Genomic DNA, 17380 nt, shown 5'->3' with positions numbered 1-17380 from the left:
AAGGAATGAAACATGAAACTCTCTGGTTCTTAAATTGTATATCGAGTTTAAAAAATACATTACTTTGAAACAAATGTTGCATGTATATGAAGTGAAACTAACTGAATTAAATTTGAAATTAATCATTAAATCATGAATAGTCAAATTTATTGCTATCCAAACAAGTGTAATGTGACTTATTTTTTATCATGTGTATACGCATGTACATGTTTGCATGTAATTCCATACATGAGCAAGGGAAACAGAGAAATATACATAACAGGTTATTAATCTGAGTTGTTGGGTGGGGTTTGCACATGAGTAGCAAGGGGTGATGTTTGGACAGGAAGGCAAGAAAAAAAAAACTATGATTAAACATCCAACATGTTAGATATGACCCCATTCATGAGCATTTGTAAAATTATATGTGTGGGTTTATGTAAATATATATATTTATATGTTTTTAAATAACACTGAAACTTCATTTTGTTTGTTTTGGGATAAGACTGTGGAAAAGAACAACCATAAAAATCTTAAAAAACAGGGTTTTGTTCCTTTAAATCCTGTGCTAGCCTGCATTCATCCATCTTCTTCACGTTACTCTGAAAGTGAGGCATTTTCAAACAGAGGGAATAATGTCTGCTTGTTTGTTTAAAGATTTAATTAATTTATTTATTTGAGAGAGAGCAAGAGAGTCAAAGCAGGGAGGAGGGGCAGAGGGAGAGGGAGAGGCAGGCTCCCCGCTGAGCAGGGTGGGGTGGGGGGGATCTACCCCAGGACCCTGAGATCATGACCTGAGCCGAAGGCAGACGCTTCATACACTGAGCCAACCCAGGCGCCCTGGGTTTGTTTGTTTTAATTGGCTGATGTTAAACATGTATTCCCAGGGTGAACCCCCTCAGCTGTATTGCAGAACTATAGCTGCTGACATATTACTATAAAATACTGTAATGACCTGACCTTCTCATTTCAGAAGCTAAGGTTATGACAAATTTGTATGTATGGAAACAGAAACGGGAACGTTTCACATTGGGCAAGATACTCTGCATGGTCGTATTTTAGCAACTGTTTTTAATTGTTTCTAATAATCATTTTAATCCTTGTTCACACTTGTTCACAGCAATAGTCACATGTCATTTCATGAGGTTCAGCTGTGTTTTAACTCCTCTCTGGTCTGCATTCCATGTTCTTTCCCCAGGGACACGTGCTCAAGTGAACCAACCAACAGAAAAGAACCATGATGGCGGGGCGCCTGGGTGGCTCAGTCATTAAGCATCTGCCTTTGGAGCAGGTCATGATCCCAGGGTTCCGGGATCGAGCCCTCCATCGGGCTCCCTGTGCCATGGGAAGCCTGCTTCTCCCTCTCCCACTCCCCCTGCTTGCGTTCCCTCTCTTGCTGTCTCTCTCTGTCAAATAAATAAATAAATAATCTTTCAAAAAAGAACCACGATGGTCGTACCCACATTTTTCCAGCAAAGAATTCCCCTAAGCCACTGTTCAGGAAATATAATTGTAGCAACAGCGTCTCTGGCCAGGAGCTCTATTTCTCATGGTAGAAGTTTACCATTACATCATACGGTGAATGAACACACTAATTATTTAATTTTATAATAAATGAATAAATATTTTTTTGGAGTTTTAAAGTAAAAACCCACAAGATGCTCTTTTATTAATAAGAGAAAGTGCTTATTATGGCCAATGCAGACAGAGGCAGTGAGCATCAGGAGTGTACTCGGGACCCGACATGTGTCTGGATGCAGGCTGGTGGTGGCCAGTGTGCCCTCTGACTTACTCTCGTAGTGAATGAGGAAGCCCACGCTGGAGCGGCTATTGTCGGTGCTGAACAGCAGGTACATGAAATGCCCCGTGCTGATCAGGAACTGGGGAGCTTGTGTGCCATGGTACTCTCCGATCAGCGGGGATGAGTTGGCTGGCCCGTCTCGGACCTCCAGAGTGTCATAGTTGACTTCTGTCTGAAATCTGTGGAGATTTGTATCCAGTCAGAAAAGCAAAGCTGCATTAACTTATATACATTCCCCAAATATCTTCATTCATTAATTTTGAACTGATGTGTATCACTATAAATAAAAGGTTTAGAATTTTACAAACTTAAAAAAACACCCAGGCACATATGATATTGAAGCATCAGTTTTTCTAGAAGAAAAGGTACAGCCTAAACCTTTCCCTCTTACAGAATACTCAGTCAGGTAACATCCCAAGCACAAAAGACTGCAGTCTTTAGCTCTAAAATAAAAATACTGTGAACCAGGTTAGTTTTTGGAGAGATGAAGAAAAGAAAGAAGGAAGGAATGAACGAAGGAAGGAATGAAGGAAAGAAAGAAAGAAAGAAAGAAAGAAAGAAAGAAAGAAAGAAAGAAAGAACGAACGGAAGGAAGGAAGGAAGGAAGGAAGGAAGGAAGGAAGGAAGGAAGGAAGAAAAGAAAGAAAAAGACCACTAAATTAAAAAAACACCAATTAGTGCACAATCATTATGCATTTTCAAACTGTGTTTCATGATCCCCTGTTGAGCTTGATTATGGATACCTTGAAATGTGCACATGAAAAGATACGATCTCCTAAAGGAGCAGAATAATTCAAAATACATGGCAATACTTCAAATACTTTTCAGGAAAAAAAAATCCTGTGCCTTTTTAAGCTGCATTAACTCTTTCTGGACACTAGAAGATGATTTAGCACATTGCTGCTTCAGAAACGAAATGCTGCTTTAATGATTTGAACAGCTTCCAAAAAGTGCTTAACTTTTCTTTGAGAAGGACATTATGCTTCCAGAGAATCTGGCCTGATGTTATATTTATATACAGTCACAGCCACTTGGGTCCTCTTTGAAGCAATGAAGACACCATTCCAGGCACTGAGATAATTTTCTAAATGGGCCCATCTCGTCCTCAAAGAGCTAACCCGGTTTCCAAGTGTCCGGCTGTGCTCTCAGGGAGCAGCTTACGCCTTGTGAGCCTCTGATTCACTCAGCGACTTTCAGACTAAGACTTCTGTGGAAGCCTGTGTCATTACCCCCCTTCCTCTGCATCAAATAATGCTGATGGAGAGGAAGAGCGAGGGCGAGTGCAGGCTCTCCTGGCTTCATGGCGTGGAACCGCAACAAAAGATGCTGAAAGCATCGGGCTCTGCCCTGGTTCTCACTGAATCACATACACTCCCTTGGAGCAAATGGAGGACGATGATGCCCTATTCTTGCAACTAACTTAGGATGGCCCTGTGGCCCCGATCTTCCATAGAGAACTGGAAACACTTGCCATTTCCCATGACTAGGTCCAATGGGGTAGCTTCCTCTTTCAGTTTCTAAAGTGTCCTCTAAGGACCCTGTGGTTTCTCAGTGATCTGAATTTAAATTCAAGAGGTTTGGATAAAGCATGAAATAAATCTCATTTGAAAAATTTGTGCCACAGTCTTCACCTCTTCTTTCTGGAACAACAGCTAGGACAGAGAGAGTGCTCTTCCCAACAGCTGGGAGAGTCTGGGGCAGCCTTGGAGAGAGAACTCCAATCCTTTTCCATTATTGGGCAACCTGACGCACTTTGTATAACAATAACATCAGTAGGGACTTTTAAAGTCCTATCTACGAACACATGCTTTAATTAGGATGTCAGCCCTCTGCTGGAGACATAAACCTTTAAAGAGTAGTGTAATAATCACAAATGCCTGAGAATATCAGAAATACTGGCTCTTGTAAATGGAATTCAGCAAAATAATACAGTTCCACAATCTTGCAAAGACAAGATGGAGAAAAATTATATGTCTCTTTGTTCAGGCAACTGAAAATAGAGTGCTAATAACTTGTACCAGACCAGGATGTAAAGTCACAATTTTTACTAAATGATTTACATTCGATGTGATGCCAGGAATCAGGAAGTGCTTTGCTCTTCCCCCTCTCAATACCAGAAAGTAATGAAAATTAATAAGGAACCCAACTTAATTTACTGAATATTATAGAGTTAATTTTTTTTCTCAATGATTAAGTTTATATGCAAGGATCCATTCTGCAGCATATTGGATACATAAGCCAAAATTTTTATTTTATTCTGAGAGATGATCCTACTGGAGATTATTATGTTAGTAGACACAATAAGATGAACAATTTCAAATACAAATAATGCTAAATGATAATGCAACTCCCACTAAAAATCTTCCTGTCTATATTATAATTAATAGAAAATTAGTGGAAAACAAACGAAATAATATAACACTGTTCATACACCTTGAGACACTGTAATATCCTGAATATTAAAACCCAAACTCTTTTAGTCAAGAAGAAGTTCCTTGTTAGAGAAAGCTTATGTTGCTCAGAGATTAAGCTTAAAACACCAAACAAATATGTCTCCTTCTATTTTAAGGCATATGCCTTTTTGAAAACATTTTTGGTTGTTAATCATCAAAGTGATTTTATTGCGGAGACAAATGGAAACACGTTTTATCATGGAGAATTCAAATAGCATGATTATTTTTTAAGATTATTGAATTCATTATCAAATAGCGAAGCCAAAGAGCATCGCAGTGGTAGAACCACTCATAGATCACTAATTTGTCACACACCCTGGTTTCAGCTCCGCAATCAGTAGGACATGACACCATTTTCCTGGGCTGTCCCAGAAGGCACCTAAGGGACCACGCAGGCTTCCATTTGCAATCAGAGTGTATTTTAGCCACCGGTCCAAAACCCAGAGGTGGACACAATGGCCAGCAATTGTGAGCTCTGAGGAATGATGATGTGGGATATCCCCTCTGTGAGGCAAGCCTTTGGAGAGGACTTAGCTGCAGCCCTAGAGGGTCAAGTTCAAGAAGAACAAAACTGATCAAGCAAATGCCTATTTCTTTTTAAGTGAATTCCTTTGGGGGCACCAACCAAGAACTGTCCTATTTCTAAGTCTCACTATCTACTTAAGTAAACACACTGGACATGCACGGGTCGTTAGGTCCAAATTAAGGAAGAGAAAGAACGTCTTTTTCTTACCTATCAAAAGTTATTTTGATAGAGTGTCCTGGTTTTGCTTCAATGATCCATTCACAATTTAAAGAGTCTTTATAATATCCTGGCCATCCAGGAGGTAAAATGAGTCCACTGGAAGCAGTCAGGTGTCCACCACACGGGGCTGAAAGAGGGTTCAGGTGTCAGCAGATCCTATCGAATACGTGGGAATGCACCACAGCAGTGCCTGCGGTGGCAGGAATGTGCTTCTGTCTTCACGACTTCCTGTTTTCAAGTATTCACACTAAACATATTCCCAAGGACATGGCATTTATTGAAAGCAGAGCACATCTATCCCACATCCAGGCATTTATCCTCAACCCGCAGAAAAGTTCCTATGACCTGAAGAGGTCCAGGCATAAGTACGAGATGAATGACTCCCATAAACTGTCACATCCAATCGTCATAACGAATTCATGAGTGCATACCCTTGATATCCGTATTTCATATGTGTCTGTAATTCCACAAACATCTATTGATTAGCAAACAAAATTGCTTCACACCTGAACAGAAATACCCTGTGGTGTGTGTGTGTGTGCATGCGCAGATACTATATTTCAATGATGTGTGTTGTGCTTATTCAGTTTGCGATGTGTTTATTTTATTAACATGACTTGCCACCTACATCATACTAAATTATTAATGAATGTTAGGGAACAAAACAAAATTTCCAAATTCAATAAACATAGAATTAATCTGCATCAGTCCTTTTGAATGATCCATAATTATAAAGAAGAAAAGAAGTTTCAGGAAGGTATGTGCTTGGTGCTCAGGAAAAGGGGTTTTACATTTCTGTATAATCTACAGGAATTTTTAAATAATGACATATATTTAATATGTTTCTTCCCGGACACATATTTTTTTTCAGTTTTTTCTTCTCAAAGTTTTTTGCCATCTTTGTAATCAAATTTGTAAATGTATAGATATCAAATAAAACATAAAAATGTCCCAAGTTAAAAAAGTCATTTTTGAAAAAAATATGCCTTTTATGAAGAAATAGTCATAATGCAATAAAATGCTGAAAAGTTGTACACCATTTCAACCAGGTTTTGATGCTGAAGAAAAACATCTAACAGAGAAATCTATAAAGGTAATTGTGGTGGCTTCATTTAGAATGGAATAATAAAAGGAAAAAGTATACATTTATGAAAAGTGTATGACTACATATTGGAATGTCTCAAATACCTTTGAAATAATGTTCTGAGATTTTATTACTATGAGTAACTCTTTGCTATTAGAACATTACATTATGCAAAGCAGGATAGAAAATGATAATAAAGCATATTCTAAATTTAATTTAAAAAATGGTTCCGAGTAAAGGGGGGGTAGAATTTCAAAAATATGTTAATGGCGGATAACATGGACGATTGCTGGGCAGATCATGTTTTTCTTAATATAGTTTCTTTTCTAAATCAACTGTGACAGGTGGGCATTATTCCTAGAGTTAGATATAACAGCAAATCAGAGTCATTTTGATGACCTTGAGTTCTTGAAGAAAATTTGCATTACTTTATGTAATCATAATTTTAAAAACAACATATTTTTACTAATTAACATGAGGAATTTTTTCTAGTTAAGTCCTTCCATTCATATTTTTAGCCTTTATTCTCATGCTTCTTGACATGTTGTAGCAAATCCTTTTTAGAATATGACATAAGCAAAAATAAACAATTTTACTTATGTCATGTTTTACTATCCAAGGATACCATATAAGAAAGACATACAGGGCGCCTGGGTGGCTCAGTTGGTTAAGCGTCTGCCTTCGGCTCAGGTCATGATCCTGGAGTCCCGGGATCGAGTCCCACATCGGGCTCCCTGCTCAGCAGGGAGTCTGCTTCTCCCTCTGACCCTCCCCCCTCTCATGTGCTCTCTCTCTCTCTCATTCTCGCTCTCTCAAATAAATAAATAAAATCTTTAAAAAAAAAAAGAAAGACATACAGCAAATGTAGATTTTTTTGTTGACTTTGCTACATGAGACCTTTCTAAATCTGTGTGAACTGTTTTATTTTTACAAGTCTTACTTCCCATCTAAATACAAACCTGTATATTTCCTTCATTTCAGTAAAGCTTTTTAAAAAATTTTTTTAAAGATTTTATTTATTTATTTGACAGAGAAAGACAGTGAGAGAGGGAACACAAGCAGGCGGAGTGGAAGAGGGAGAAGCAGGCTTCCCGCCGAGCAGGGAGCCTGATGCGTGGCTCGATCCCAGGAAGCTGGGATCATGACCTGAGCCAAAGGCAGACGCTTAACGACTGAGCCACCCCGGCGCCCAGCTTTTTAAAAATTTTGAGTGGTTATATTTCTTGGAATGTGCCAACATTGTCACACATCACTATTATTTTGTTAATACCCTGTGTGACTTGACAGTTTTTACTGGGGCTCCATCCAGGACCCTGGGATCATGACCTGAGCTGAAAGCAGATGCTTAAATTTATAAATTTACAGTTATGTTAGACTTTGTATCACTTTATTCTGATGAAATAGATGTTTACATTTTTATATTCTAGGTCAACAGAATTAAACAACAAAATATATTAAATGATGAAGTCAAGTTTGCCGTATCAGCCAGCTTAGATTACATCATGGTGTGGTAACAACTCCACAATTGTACTAGCTGTGATGAGAGAGATTCATTTCTCACAGGCTACATATCCAAGGGCTCCTTTCTTTTTCTTTCTTTCTTTTTTTTTTTAGATTTTATTTTTACTTTCCACCCAACATGGGGCTCAAGCCCATGTCCCCAGAGGTCCAAAATCTCACACTCCACCCACTGAGCCAGCCAGGGGCCCCTAGGAGCTTCTCTCTTGAACTAGTCTTGCAGGAGGCAATCAAACATATATTCATACATTGAATATATCACTTCCATTCATTCTTAACTGGCCAGAATCTGGAACAGGTTTCATCAAATCCAAGGGGGACAAGAAACACCCTCCTGCTTAGTGGAAATTCAGATTACCCGGGGGGAGGGCACCAAGGATGCTCCTATTCACAAGGGTGAAATAGTGAATGAGGTCTTTAGAATGCAAACTCTTTGATTCACTGAGTATTTGCATTGATGAACTACCTGAAATTGTATTTCTAAAATAAGCCCATCTTGATTACATATATATTTTTACTATAGCTTTATTATTTCTTTATTATTATTTTTAAGATTTTTATTTATTTATTTGACAGAGAGACACAGTGAGAAAGGGATTCAAGCAGGGGGAGTGGGAGAGGGAGAAGCAGGTTTCCCGCGGAGCAGGGAGCCCGATGTGGGGCTCGATCCCGGGACCCTGGGACCATGACCTGAGCTGAAGGCAGACGCTTAATGACTGAGCCACCCAGGCGCCCCATATAGCTTTATTTTTTAAATGTAATTATCTGGCTAGGGTGTATTACACTTAACACTGGCTTTATAAATGGTATGCGTGAGTTAGCCCATTTTTGCATTACCTGTTATAGTGTTCCCCATGCTCAACTTCTCTGAACTTGGAAGATAGAGAACTTCCTCTCGCAACTCTCTGGTGCCTGTATCTTTCTCAGTGTCCAACCTTCAAACTTTTTTCAAATCTCTTTTTAGGTATTTTGTTTATTTATATTTTGCACTTATTATTTGAGTCACTGAGTAATTTATATTTTGCTAGGAAATCACCAATTTCATTGAATGTTAAAATTTGTTGCCATAGAGTTGACGATGTGCTCTTGTACACTTACCCCTCCCCAATTAACTTGTGTTTTTAGTGACAATGAGCTGCACTGAAATTTATGGGCAGGCTAGAGGCAGAATGAATAAGTAGAGATAAATCTTTTATACAGAGGCCAAAAAATTTATACCCATGATGTGCTGGCATCCAGTAAATTCTGCCAGAATAAATAAACATAATTTTTAAGGAAATTGCTTTGTTGTGAGCCTTTCACTCTTTATGTAAAATTATTATTAGTGATAATAACATTATTTTATTATTATATTGAATTATTATTTTTGTAACCATAGTTAGTTTTCTTCTATTTTGCTAAATACCTATAATTGTCTTTTCTCCTAATTTTCTTATCAGAATCACAGAAGCTTTGTCTATTTTATTGATATCAAAAAATAATTCACTCATATTATTCTTTCTAATATTTGATTTTTATTAATATATTCAATTTTTTTTCCTTAACTTGTTAACATTAGCAATAAGTTCCTTTCCTTTGGGCTTTCTGTTTGATACCGGGTCATTTGTCTCCTAGCATAGGCTTCCTTTCTCATGTTATCATAATAGAAAGTGTTCCCATCAACAGGGTTTTTGGGTAGCATATGCCTTCAGGCTTGAGGCTTTATCTTTAGAGTACCTGTCTGTGGTTCTTTTGGTATCATATGTTTCTGCTATAACTGGCATATGATCAGCACATGTGGCCTGGACCTTATGATCAATTATAGAATTGATTATAACAAGTAATACTTGAGAAAAACAAAAAATGTGTATACTCTCTAAGGAACTTGAGATTCCTTCTGTGTCTCTTCAATTAAATGTGCTTGTGTTACTAAATCTTTCATTTCCCATTTGATTTTTTCCAACTAGATCTACTTGATTCTAAAAGGAACATTTCTACTTCTCTTCAGCAAGGACATCAGTTGGGGTATCTACTTAGTTATATTATCAGAGTATCTATGTATACTCTCTGAGATTCACCAGGGCTCAATAGTTGGGTTTCTCAGGATGAGTAAATTAAAAAAGAAAAAATCTCTTTCACCATTAACTAGTCATTTGTGTTAACAGTTTTTTGTGTTAACCCATAGCTGAGTTTTGATTGAACTTCTCTGAAGGTCCTTCCAAATAATGAGAGAATGGTCCATTCACATTTAATAGGATACTTTCTCCTGCTGTCTGACTTTATTTGGAACATCACCTGCCACTTCTTAGAGCCACTTCCTTCCCCTGACCGTGCTGATGAACCTACTTGCCCTGCAGCTTGTAACACATCTGCACACAGCATTTTACAGATAAGCACACCAAAGACAGGGAGAATCATGGCTGGGAGAGAGCACGGACTAGAAAGTACTCTTTTTTTTTTTTTTCTTCCAACTTCTTTCTTATGAAATTACCCATGCTCCACAGCCAGTAATGATAGGCTTGGGGGGAGCAGTACCAGCAAATATATACACATAGGAACTGTCATTGGCTCAAGTGATACTTGAGCACCCACGAGTGTAGGTTTACTTATTTATACAGGATAATTACCCACCTATTTATTAATGCTAGATACAATGTAGCATTTAAAACCTATACATGTAAAATATGTGATAAAAATAGGTAAGAATAGGAATCCTTCTAGTGTACTCTTGCCCTTCAGTTTGTCAATTTCCTGCCCCCCACCCCGTGGGTCTCATCGTCCACCAAACTTAGTACTTCATGAAAGTGTGAAAGTGAGAACATCTTTATGGAGCTTTCACACAATCCTGACCTTTAGACGAAGAATGCTAACTTTGATAGTTGGGTTGAGGGATAGGGTTGTGAGGCATGAGCCCACTCCACCACACTGCTCGTTAGCTGGCTGGAGAGTTTATTCTTCCACGTTTAGATTCTGGTTCTGCTTAGACTGCCTGCATGCGAATGTTAGGTTGATCATTCTTGAGAGAAGAGAATCACATCACCTTCAACTCTAGGTTACATTTGACACATTCTTTTGAATTTACTTATTGTAAAATAAACACCTACTGACTGAAGACAACTGAGAAAATAAAAAACAGTGGAAAAAAATCACCCAGCACTGTGACTAACATTTTGGTGTATACCCTCTTTTCGGGCTTTTAAAAATTATTATTATCATGAGACATTTAAATATTTATATGTTTAAAATGGCATATTACAACACAAGTGGTCATATTATCTGGTCTTTCACATGATAATATATGATGAACATCTTTGATGTTACAGTATTTGTTTGTGGTGTATGTGTCCCAGTGTATGAATGTGTGATAATTTATTTAACTGATTCTCTGTTGTTTAAAACTGAATTGTTTGCACCTTTGGTTGTTATGTTTAATACTGCAAAAAAGCATTCTTGAAAAAAAATAATCTTTTCAGAGTTGCTTGAATATGGCCTTACAACCAGAAATACAATTTATAGCTCAAAAAGTAAGAAAAGAATTAAGACCCTTAATGTGAATTTACACTATGATGCCATAATTTTATACCCTCAATGGCATGGCCAGAAAATGTCAGTTATTCCTCAACCTTACCAATAATTCATCTTTTTAAGGTGTTCAAATCTTTGCCCATCTGGTGACAGAAATGGTACTTTACCTTTACATTAAAATTTGTATTTTTTTGCCCATTTGAAAAGACTACATACTATATGATTGTAACTGTGTGACATTCTGGAAAAGACAAAGCTATAGAAATAGTAAAAAGATCAGTGGCTGCCAGGGTCTGGGTGTTGGGGGAAAGGTGAACAGGTGGAGCACAGGATTTTTAGGGCAGTGGGACTACTCTGTGTGATATTACAATGATGGATACATGCCATTATGCATTTGTCCAAACCCACAGAATGTACAATGCCAAGAGTGACCTATAATGTAACGATGGACTCTGGGTGATGATGATGTGTCACTGTGGGTTCGTCAATTGTAACTAATGAACCATCTGGTGGGGATGTTGTTCATAGTGGGGGAGGTTGTGCTTGTGTGGAGTCAGGAGGTATATGGAAAATCTCTATATCTCCCATTCAATTCTGCTGTGAATCTAAAATTGTTCTTTAAAAAAGTCTATTTAAAAATGTATTTCTTGGGGCACCTGGGTGGCTCAGTCGTTAAGCATCTGCCTTTGGCTCAGGTCATGATCCCAGGGTCTTGGGATCAAGACCCGTGTCAGGTTCCCTGCTCCACAGGAAGCCTGCTTCTCCCTCTACCTCTGCCTCTGCCTGTAGCTCCCCCAGCTTGTGCTCGCTCTCTCTCTGTCAAATAAATAAATAAAATATTTTAAAAATGTATTTCTTGGTATTTACTGGAGGTAAGTTTTTTACAAAAGTTTTTCTTAGCTCAATTTGTATGGGCCTTTGGATAGGGTGTGAATATATATTCTAAGTAACTATTTTTCATCTGAGTAAACATTAGAGGTGATATGCTCCTTATTTGGCATCCACCCCCCAGTTTTCTTACACAGTTAACCAGAGTAGAAATGTCAAGAAAAAAATTAGTTAGGTAGTATTTATATCAGCTACATTAAGGGCAATAAGACAGCATTGCTACTAAAAACTATGCCCTTGTTATAGGCTGAATTATGTCCCTCCAAAATTTGTATTTGGATTTTTCATTCCAGCAGCTGAAGATGTGACCTGTTCAGAAAGAGGGTCCTTTTAGATGGAATTAGTTGAGATAATTTATCAGCATGGCTCTGCTCTAATGTGACTGGTGTCATGAGAAAGAGGGGAAATTTGGACACAGAGGTGCTCTCACATGGAGAAAGTAGGGATGATGCTTCTGCCAGCTGAGCAGCGCCAGAGACGCCAGCCACCCCCAGAAGCTGGCGGAGAACCAGAACAGATTCTCCGTCTCAGCTCAGTGGGAACCAGCCCTGCTGATACCTGCTCTTGGACTTCCAGCCTCCAGGACTGTGAGACGCTCAATTTCTACTGTTTAAGCCTCTGAGTCTGCGGTGATTTTGATCGTAGCCCTAGGAAACCAACATGGTGGTCTGTCCCTTTGTTTGTGAAGTTCGATGCACCCATCTCAAAGGAAAATAACGCAAATGATAGGAGACACTCACCTTCACAGCGAGGGACAGTGGAGCTCCAGACGACATTCCCGTCCTGCAGAATGCAAGTGATGGACTCCGACCCCTGGGTTTTGACAAAGCCATCATCACAATGGAAAGAAACCGAACTCCCCAGTAGAAATCTGTCACCAAAACGTCGTCCATTTATGGGAATGCCAGGATCGTGGCACTCATTCTGACCAAATGCTAAAAGGAAAAAAAAAAAACAAAATTGAATAAAGATACTTGAATATTAAGTATGTGTATTTAAAAAGAAAGAAAGCCTACTAATAAAGCAATTTGTTGTTCTAAATTTCAGTTATACATTTATAGATCGATAAATAAATGCATTAAACAAATAAGATATTGATATCTAGTAAGACAAGAGAGAGAAAGAGAAAGAATAGTTGGATAAATACATACAACTATCATCTATATCACATTTCACAGTGTGAAAGCACTTTTCATATGCACTAAGAAAAACCATAAATATGGCAGTGCTGAAGGGATTTTGGTTCAGACACATCTGGGTTAGAATCCTGTCTCTTGTGTTTTCTAACTGCCCTTGGGCAGATACTCTGATGATCTAATTAGAAATCCTAATTTACAGATGAAGAATATTGAATCTATATCCCAGTATTACTGTAATATTAAATGAAATAATTACTGGCAAATCCTAAGCACAGTGTCTAAGAGAAGTAGGCAGCCTGTAAAATAGGATTTATAACTCATCTTTAACATTATTACTTTATTTTATTCCCTTAACAATGCATTTAAGTAGATGTTCTTAAATACAATCTGGTTTGCAAATGAGGACCCTGAGACAAAGAAAATAGCCCTGTTATCAAAATTCACTAAGTATATACAAGTGTTGGTGTTCTAATCCATGGCTCCAAACCCCAAATGCCTCAATCCTTTTTACTACACTATTTTGTTGCATGGAGGATGTGTGGATGGATGGATGGATGGATGGATGGATGGATGGATGGATAGATGGAAGGAAGGAAGGAAGGAAGGAAGGAAGGAAGGAAGGAAGGAAGGAAGGAAGGAAGGAAGGAAAATCAGAGAAAGAGAAGACACATGAGAGCTAATCCCTACTATAAGGCTGACTGAGACACCAACCTAAATGGAATGATGTAGTCTTTAGGTTGACGGGACAATGCTATCTAATTGCACTACTCTCATTATGCTATGAAGTGTCAGCCTGAGCCCCACACACCACGTATATGTAAAAGGGGGCCTGAAAGTGGTGTGGGGGAAGCTTGCTTACTGGTGTAAGTGATGTTGAACCCCCTGCCGGTTGTAGAGTGGTCAGACTGGAATTCCAAGCGGACTATGTGACCGCTGCTGGCCAGCTGTGAGGGCACCTCATGGCCCGAGAAGGTGCCCAGGACAGTGATATCAGAAATCCCATCATCTTTGATCGCAAGGAAATCAAACTGGGGTTCCACGTCAAAATCATTAAAGATGAGGTGAATTCTGCTTCCTGGTTCGGAGATGATCAACCAGACACAGTTCATGTTGTTGCCATATTCCTCCGGATAATTGGGTGAGAGAATAATTCCTGATGATGCGGTAAAGTTGAAGAAACATGAAACTGTGAAGACACAAACACGTTTTCAAACAATTTTGCACACAAATAACCAGCCACATGAAACTAACTAATGGCGACCTATTCAGAAGGCAACCCACACCTGCAGAGTTAGGATCGTCCAACTGTTTTTGAATTGGTAATTCTGTACCATAACATCCCTTCTTTCCCTAAATTGTAAATAGAATATTTCATGGTACACACCACAATCAGAGCCCGCACATAATCGAGTATAGGCTTGACTCAGAAATGATCCAAGCCGAGTTCACGGACACCTGGGGCAAATATCAGAATTTCTAGTTATAGGTTTCTGCCTTTGGAAGAGCAAACATTAATATGAAAAGATGTGTTTGTGTTACAGGAGCAATTTCCAGAAAATAATACTGGTTCTGTTTAGTCTTCTAGGATAATTTTTCCTTTATATTTTATGTTTGCCTTTAAAGTGCATTTTTTCAAATTAATTTTTTATTAGTTATAAGGTAACGATTAATAAAAAATAACTCAGAAAATCAGACCATGTATTGGGTGGATAATATAAAAATCTCTCAGAACATTTATCTTTTAAGAGTGTGTACTTAAAATCAGTTTACATATATACATATATAGAGAGAGGACACCTGTTGGATTTATCTCTAGGGTGTGGCTTTGCTTTTTATTCCATATAATTCCATATTTGTCTTTCAGGTTTCATGTTACATTTGTTACAAAAATGCTACATTTAGTTACATGCTACATATAGTTACCAAAATATCTTGCTTTTAAATCACCATGAAGTACTTTGTTTCTATTTGTTAGAATCTTTTACTTAGAGGAAGCAGGCAGTTCTCTGAACCCTAGGCTGATGCTACCCACACTCACAAGTGGTGTTTGCATGCTAGCACATTATCAAAGTCCTCAAGTCCATTACTGGAGGACGTCTCAGACCAACCCGCTTCAGAAGCTCTGGAGGGAAGCAAGGCTTCTGTAAGCATGGTCTGTTCTTGCTAGCAGAGATCTCTCAGCTACATTTTATGCAGGAGATGGAACAATACCATGGATTAGTTTTACCTGAGTGAGCAAAGCAAGGAAGTTAGTGTTTGAGAACGCCCATTCTTTTTTGGTCGATGAAGCACTCTCCAGAGGTTCTGAATGTTGCCCCCTTTCTAGGTGCACCTGCCTCTTTCCTTCTTTCTCCCCAGACCTGGCAGTCATAGGATGGAACAGCCCCGTCTGGGCACAGTACTCACATACACAGCTGGGCTTGTTGCCAGACCACTGGTTGTTCTGTTGGCACGTGATCACCCGCTCTCCCACCAGCTCAAAGGCTGCCTGGCACTCGAACGTCAGCGTGTCCCCATGGAGGAAGCTACTGCCAGCCCGCTTCCCGTAGGCGGGGACACCAGGGTCCCCACATCCTCCCTTTTCAATTTCTGAAAATGGGAAAGAAAAATGAACCATGAAGAAAAAATACACAGTGAACATTTTTTTCTAACAATTTATAAAGTGAATGAGTGGTTACTTTTTGCTGGTTGAAACATAGCTTTTGTTAAAAGTTTCAAAAGGATGCTCTGTTCATCTAACATTTAGTTGCAAAAGCCTGAAAAAAAAGGTGTAATTTAAATTGAGAGAAAGGTACTTAATTTATTGTCTTTTAAGGGAGACGAATGGCTACGCAGATGTGTTGGCGACACGAATGTTATGATTAATAGATGCGTCTTCCTGGCCCACACACTTCCTACATGTTGTCCAGGATCACTGCCATTAAAATGTAAATACCAATTCTGTTTTAATCTATCTTTTTTTAATATAAACCATATAAGTAAGATTGGTCATTCACTACTAAATATTTAAATCAATAAATCCATTTGAATATTCTTTCCCTTAATCTTAAAACTCATTTATGAAACAAAATGAATATATTAATGGTCTTCAGACAGAAAGAAACTATGCAGAACCAAGCCCCTTTGCATTAAAACATGTTGGATACAAAGGCAACAAAACCGTCCATATATTTCAACCTTTGCTCTGTCTTAAATGCTAACTACACAGAATGTATTAAATAAAATGTTTCTTATTTATTCATACAAAAAATATGTTTTGAGGGCCAACTATGTGTCAGGCACTGTTCTAGGTAACCAGTTACTGAACAAACAAGACAGAATTCTCCCACTCTTGGGGCTCACATTATATGGAGGGAAACAATAAAATTTTTTAAATGTATATGATTTCTGATCACCATAGGTGGTTTGAAGCAAAATGAAGAAGTTCAAAGGATTACAGAATAATGGATGAGGGAGGAAACAAAGTATAAATCAGCCTCAAAGGAAGTCTGAAATCAGTCCTTCTCAGAGTTACCAGCCCAGTGTGGTTGGCTCTCATAGTTGGAAAGGAAGGGAGGGACCCCCCCACCCCGAGCAGCCCGTCAGGTTTTTGTGCAGAGTGGTGTGGGAAGAAGGCATGGCAGGGTTTTAGGATGAGACATGACATGATCTGAATATAAGTGTAAGAGATTGCTCTGCAGGACTGGTGAGTGGAGGAAGGGAGAAAAGTGAGTTTCAACAGATACAGGACGGTTTCCATGCACACATCAAAAATTCATCTACTGGTCCTCCTGCTGAAATTCTCCATGGGCTTACTCAATTATCTTGTAGTGACCAAGCACAAACTCAAATTCAGGTTTTATTAGCAATCTAACCACTTGTGAATCAAATTCACAATTTTGGGGATGTTTGTAGAATGGCTCAGGACTGAGTTTCTGGATGGTCTATGGTGTGAGGAACAGACACATGCCCAGAGACTGACCCAGGATGGCTTTTTTTTACTTGAGAGGAGAAACTTTACTTGAGTGTTTAGCCATATCAATGAAATCAACCTGTAATATCATAATGGTATCAAGATTTTTCAATAGATAGGGTATCAACACATCTGTTTTCTCAGGCAGAATTGCAAAAGAAACAAAAGCAGGGTTGGGTAACAGGTTCTGTGAGCTCCGCTAACCTGACGGCTATCAGATAAAGAAGGTGACCCTTATGCTAATGGTTACATAAGAACAAAAGTGTTCCTGCACCTGACACAGGCCAAAGAAACCTCCAGAGAACGCGTCTCCTTAA

The 17380-nt window shown here is 38.6% G+C and overlaps 1 protein-coding gene across 2 annotated transcripts in view; it reads right to left on the bottom strand.

The window, feature by feature from the left end:
* CSMD1 (CUB and Sushi multiple domains 1) overlaps positions 1-17380 on the bottom strand; it is a 2028797-nt gene that overhangs the window by 376528 nt on the left and 1634889 nt on the right. For both annotated transcript variants that reach the window (XM_027598604.2, XM_027598603.2), the window contains 5 exons: positions 15518-15700; positions 13971-14297; positions 12713-12907; positions 4967-5105; positions 1772-1959 (listed from right to left, as the gene is read on the bottom strand). In XM_027598604.2, coding sequence (XP_027454405.2) covers positions 1772-1959; positions 4967-5105; positions 12713-12907; positions 13971-14297; positions 15518-15700 — 1032 coding nt within the window. The remainder of the gene's footprint in view (positions 1-1771; positions 1960-4966; positions 5106-12712; positions 12908-13970; positions 14298-15517; positions 15701-17380) is intronic.

Source organism: Zalophus californianus, chromosome 2, assembly GCF_009762305.2.
Source record: "Zalophus californianus isolate mZalCal1 chromosome 2, mZalCal1.pri.v2, whole genome shotgun sequence".
Taxonomy (NCBI): domain Eukaryota; kingdom Metazoa; phylum Chordata; class Mammalia; order Carnivora; family Otariidae; genus Zalophus; species Zalophus californianus.
This window is presented reverse-complemented; position numbering and strand designations above follow the sequence as displayed.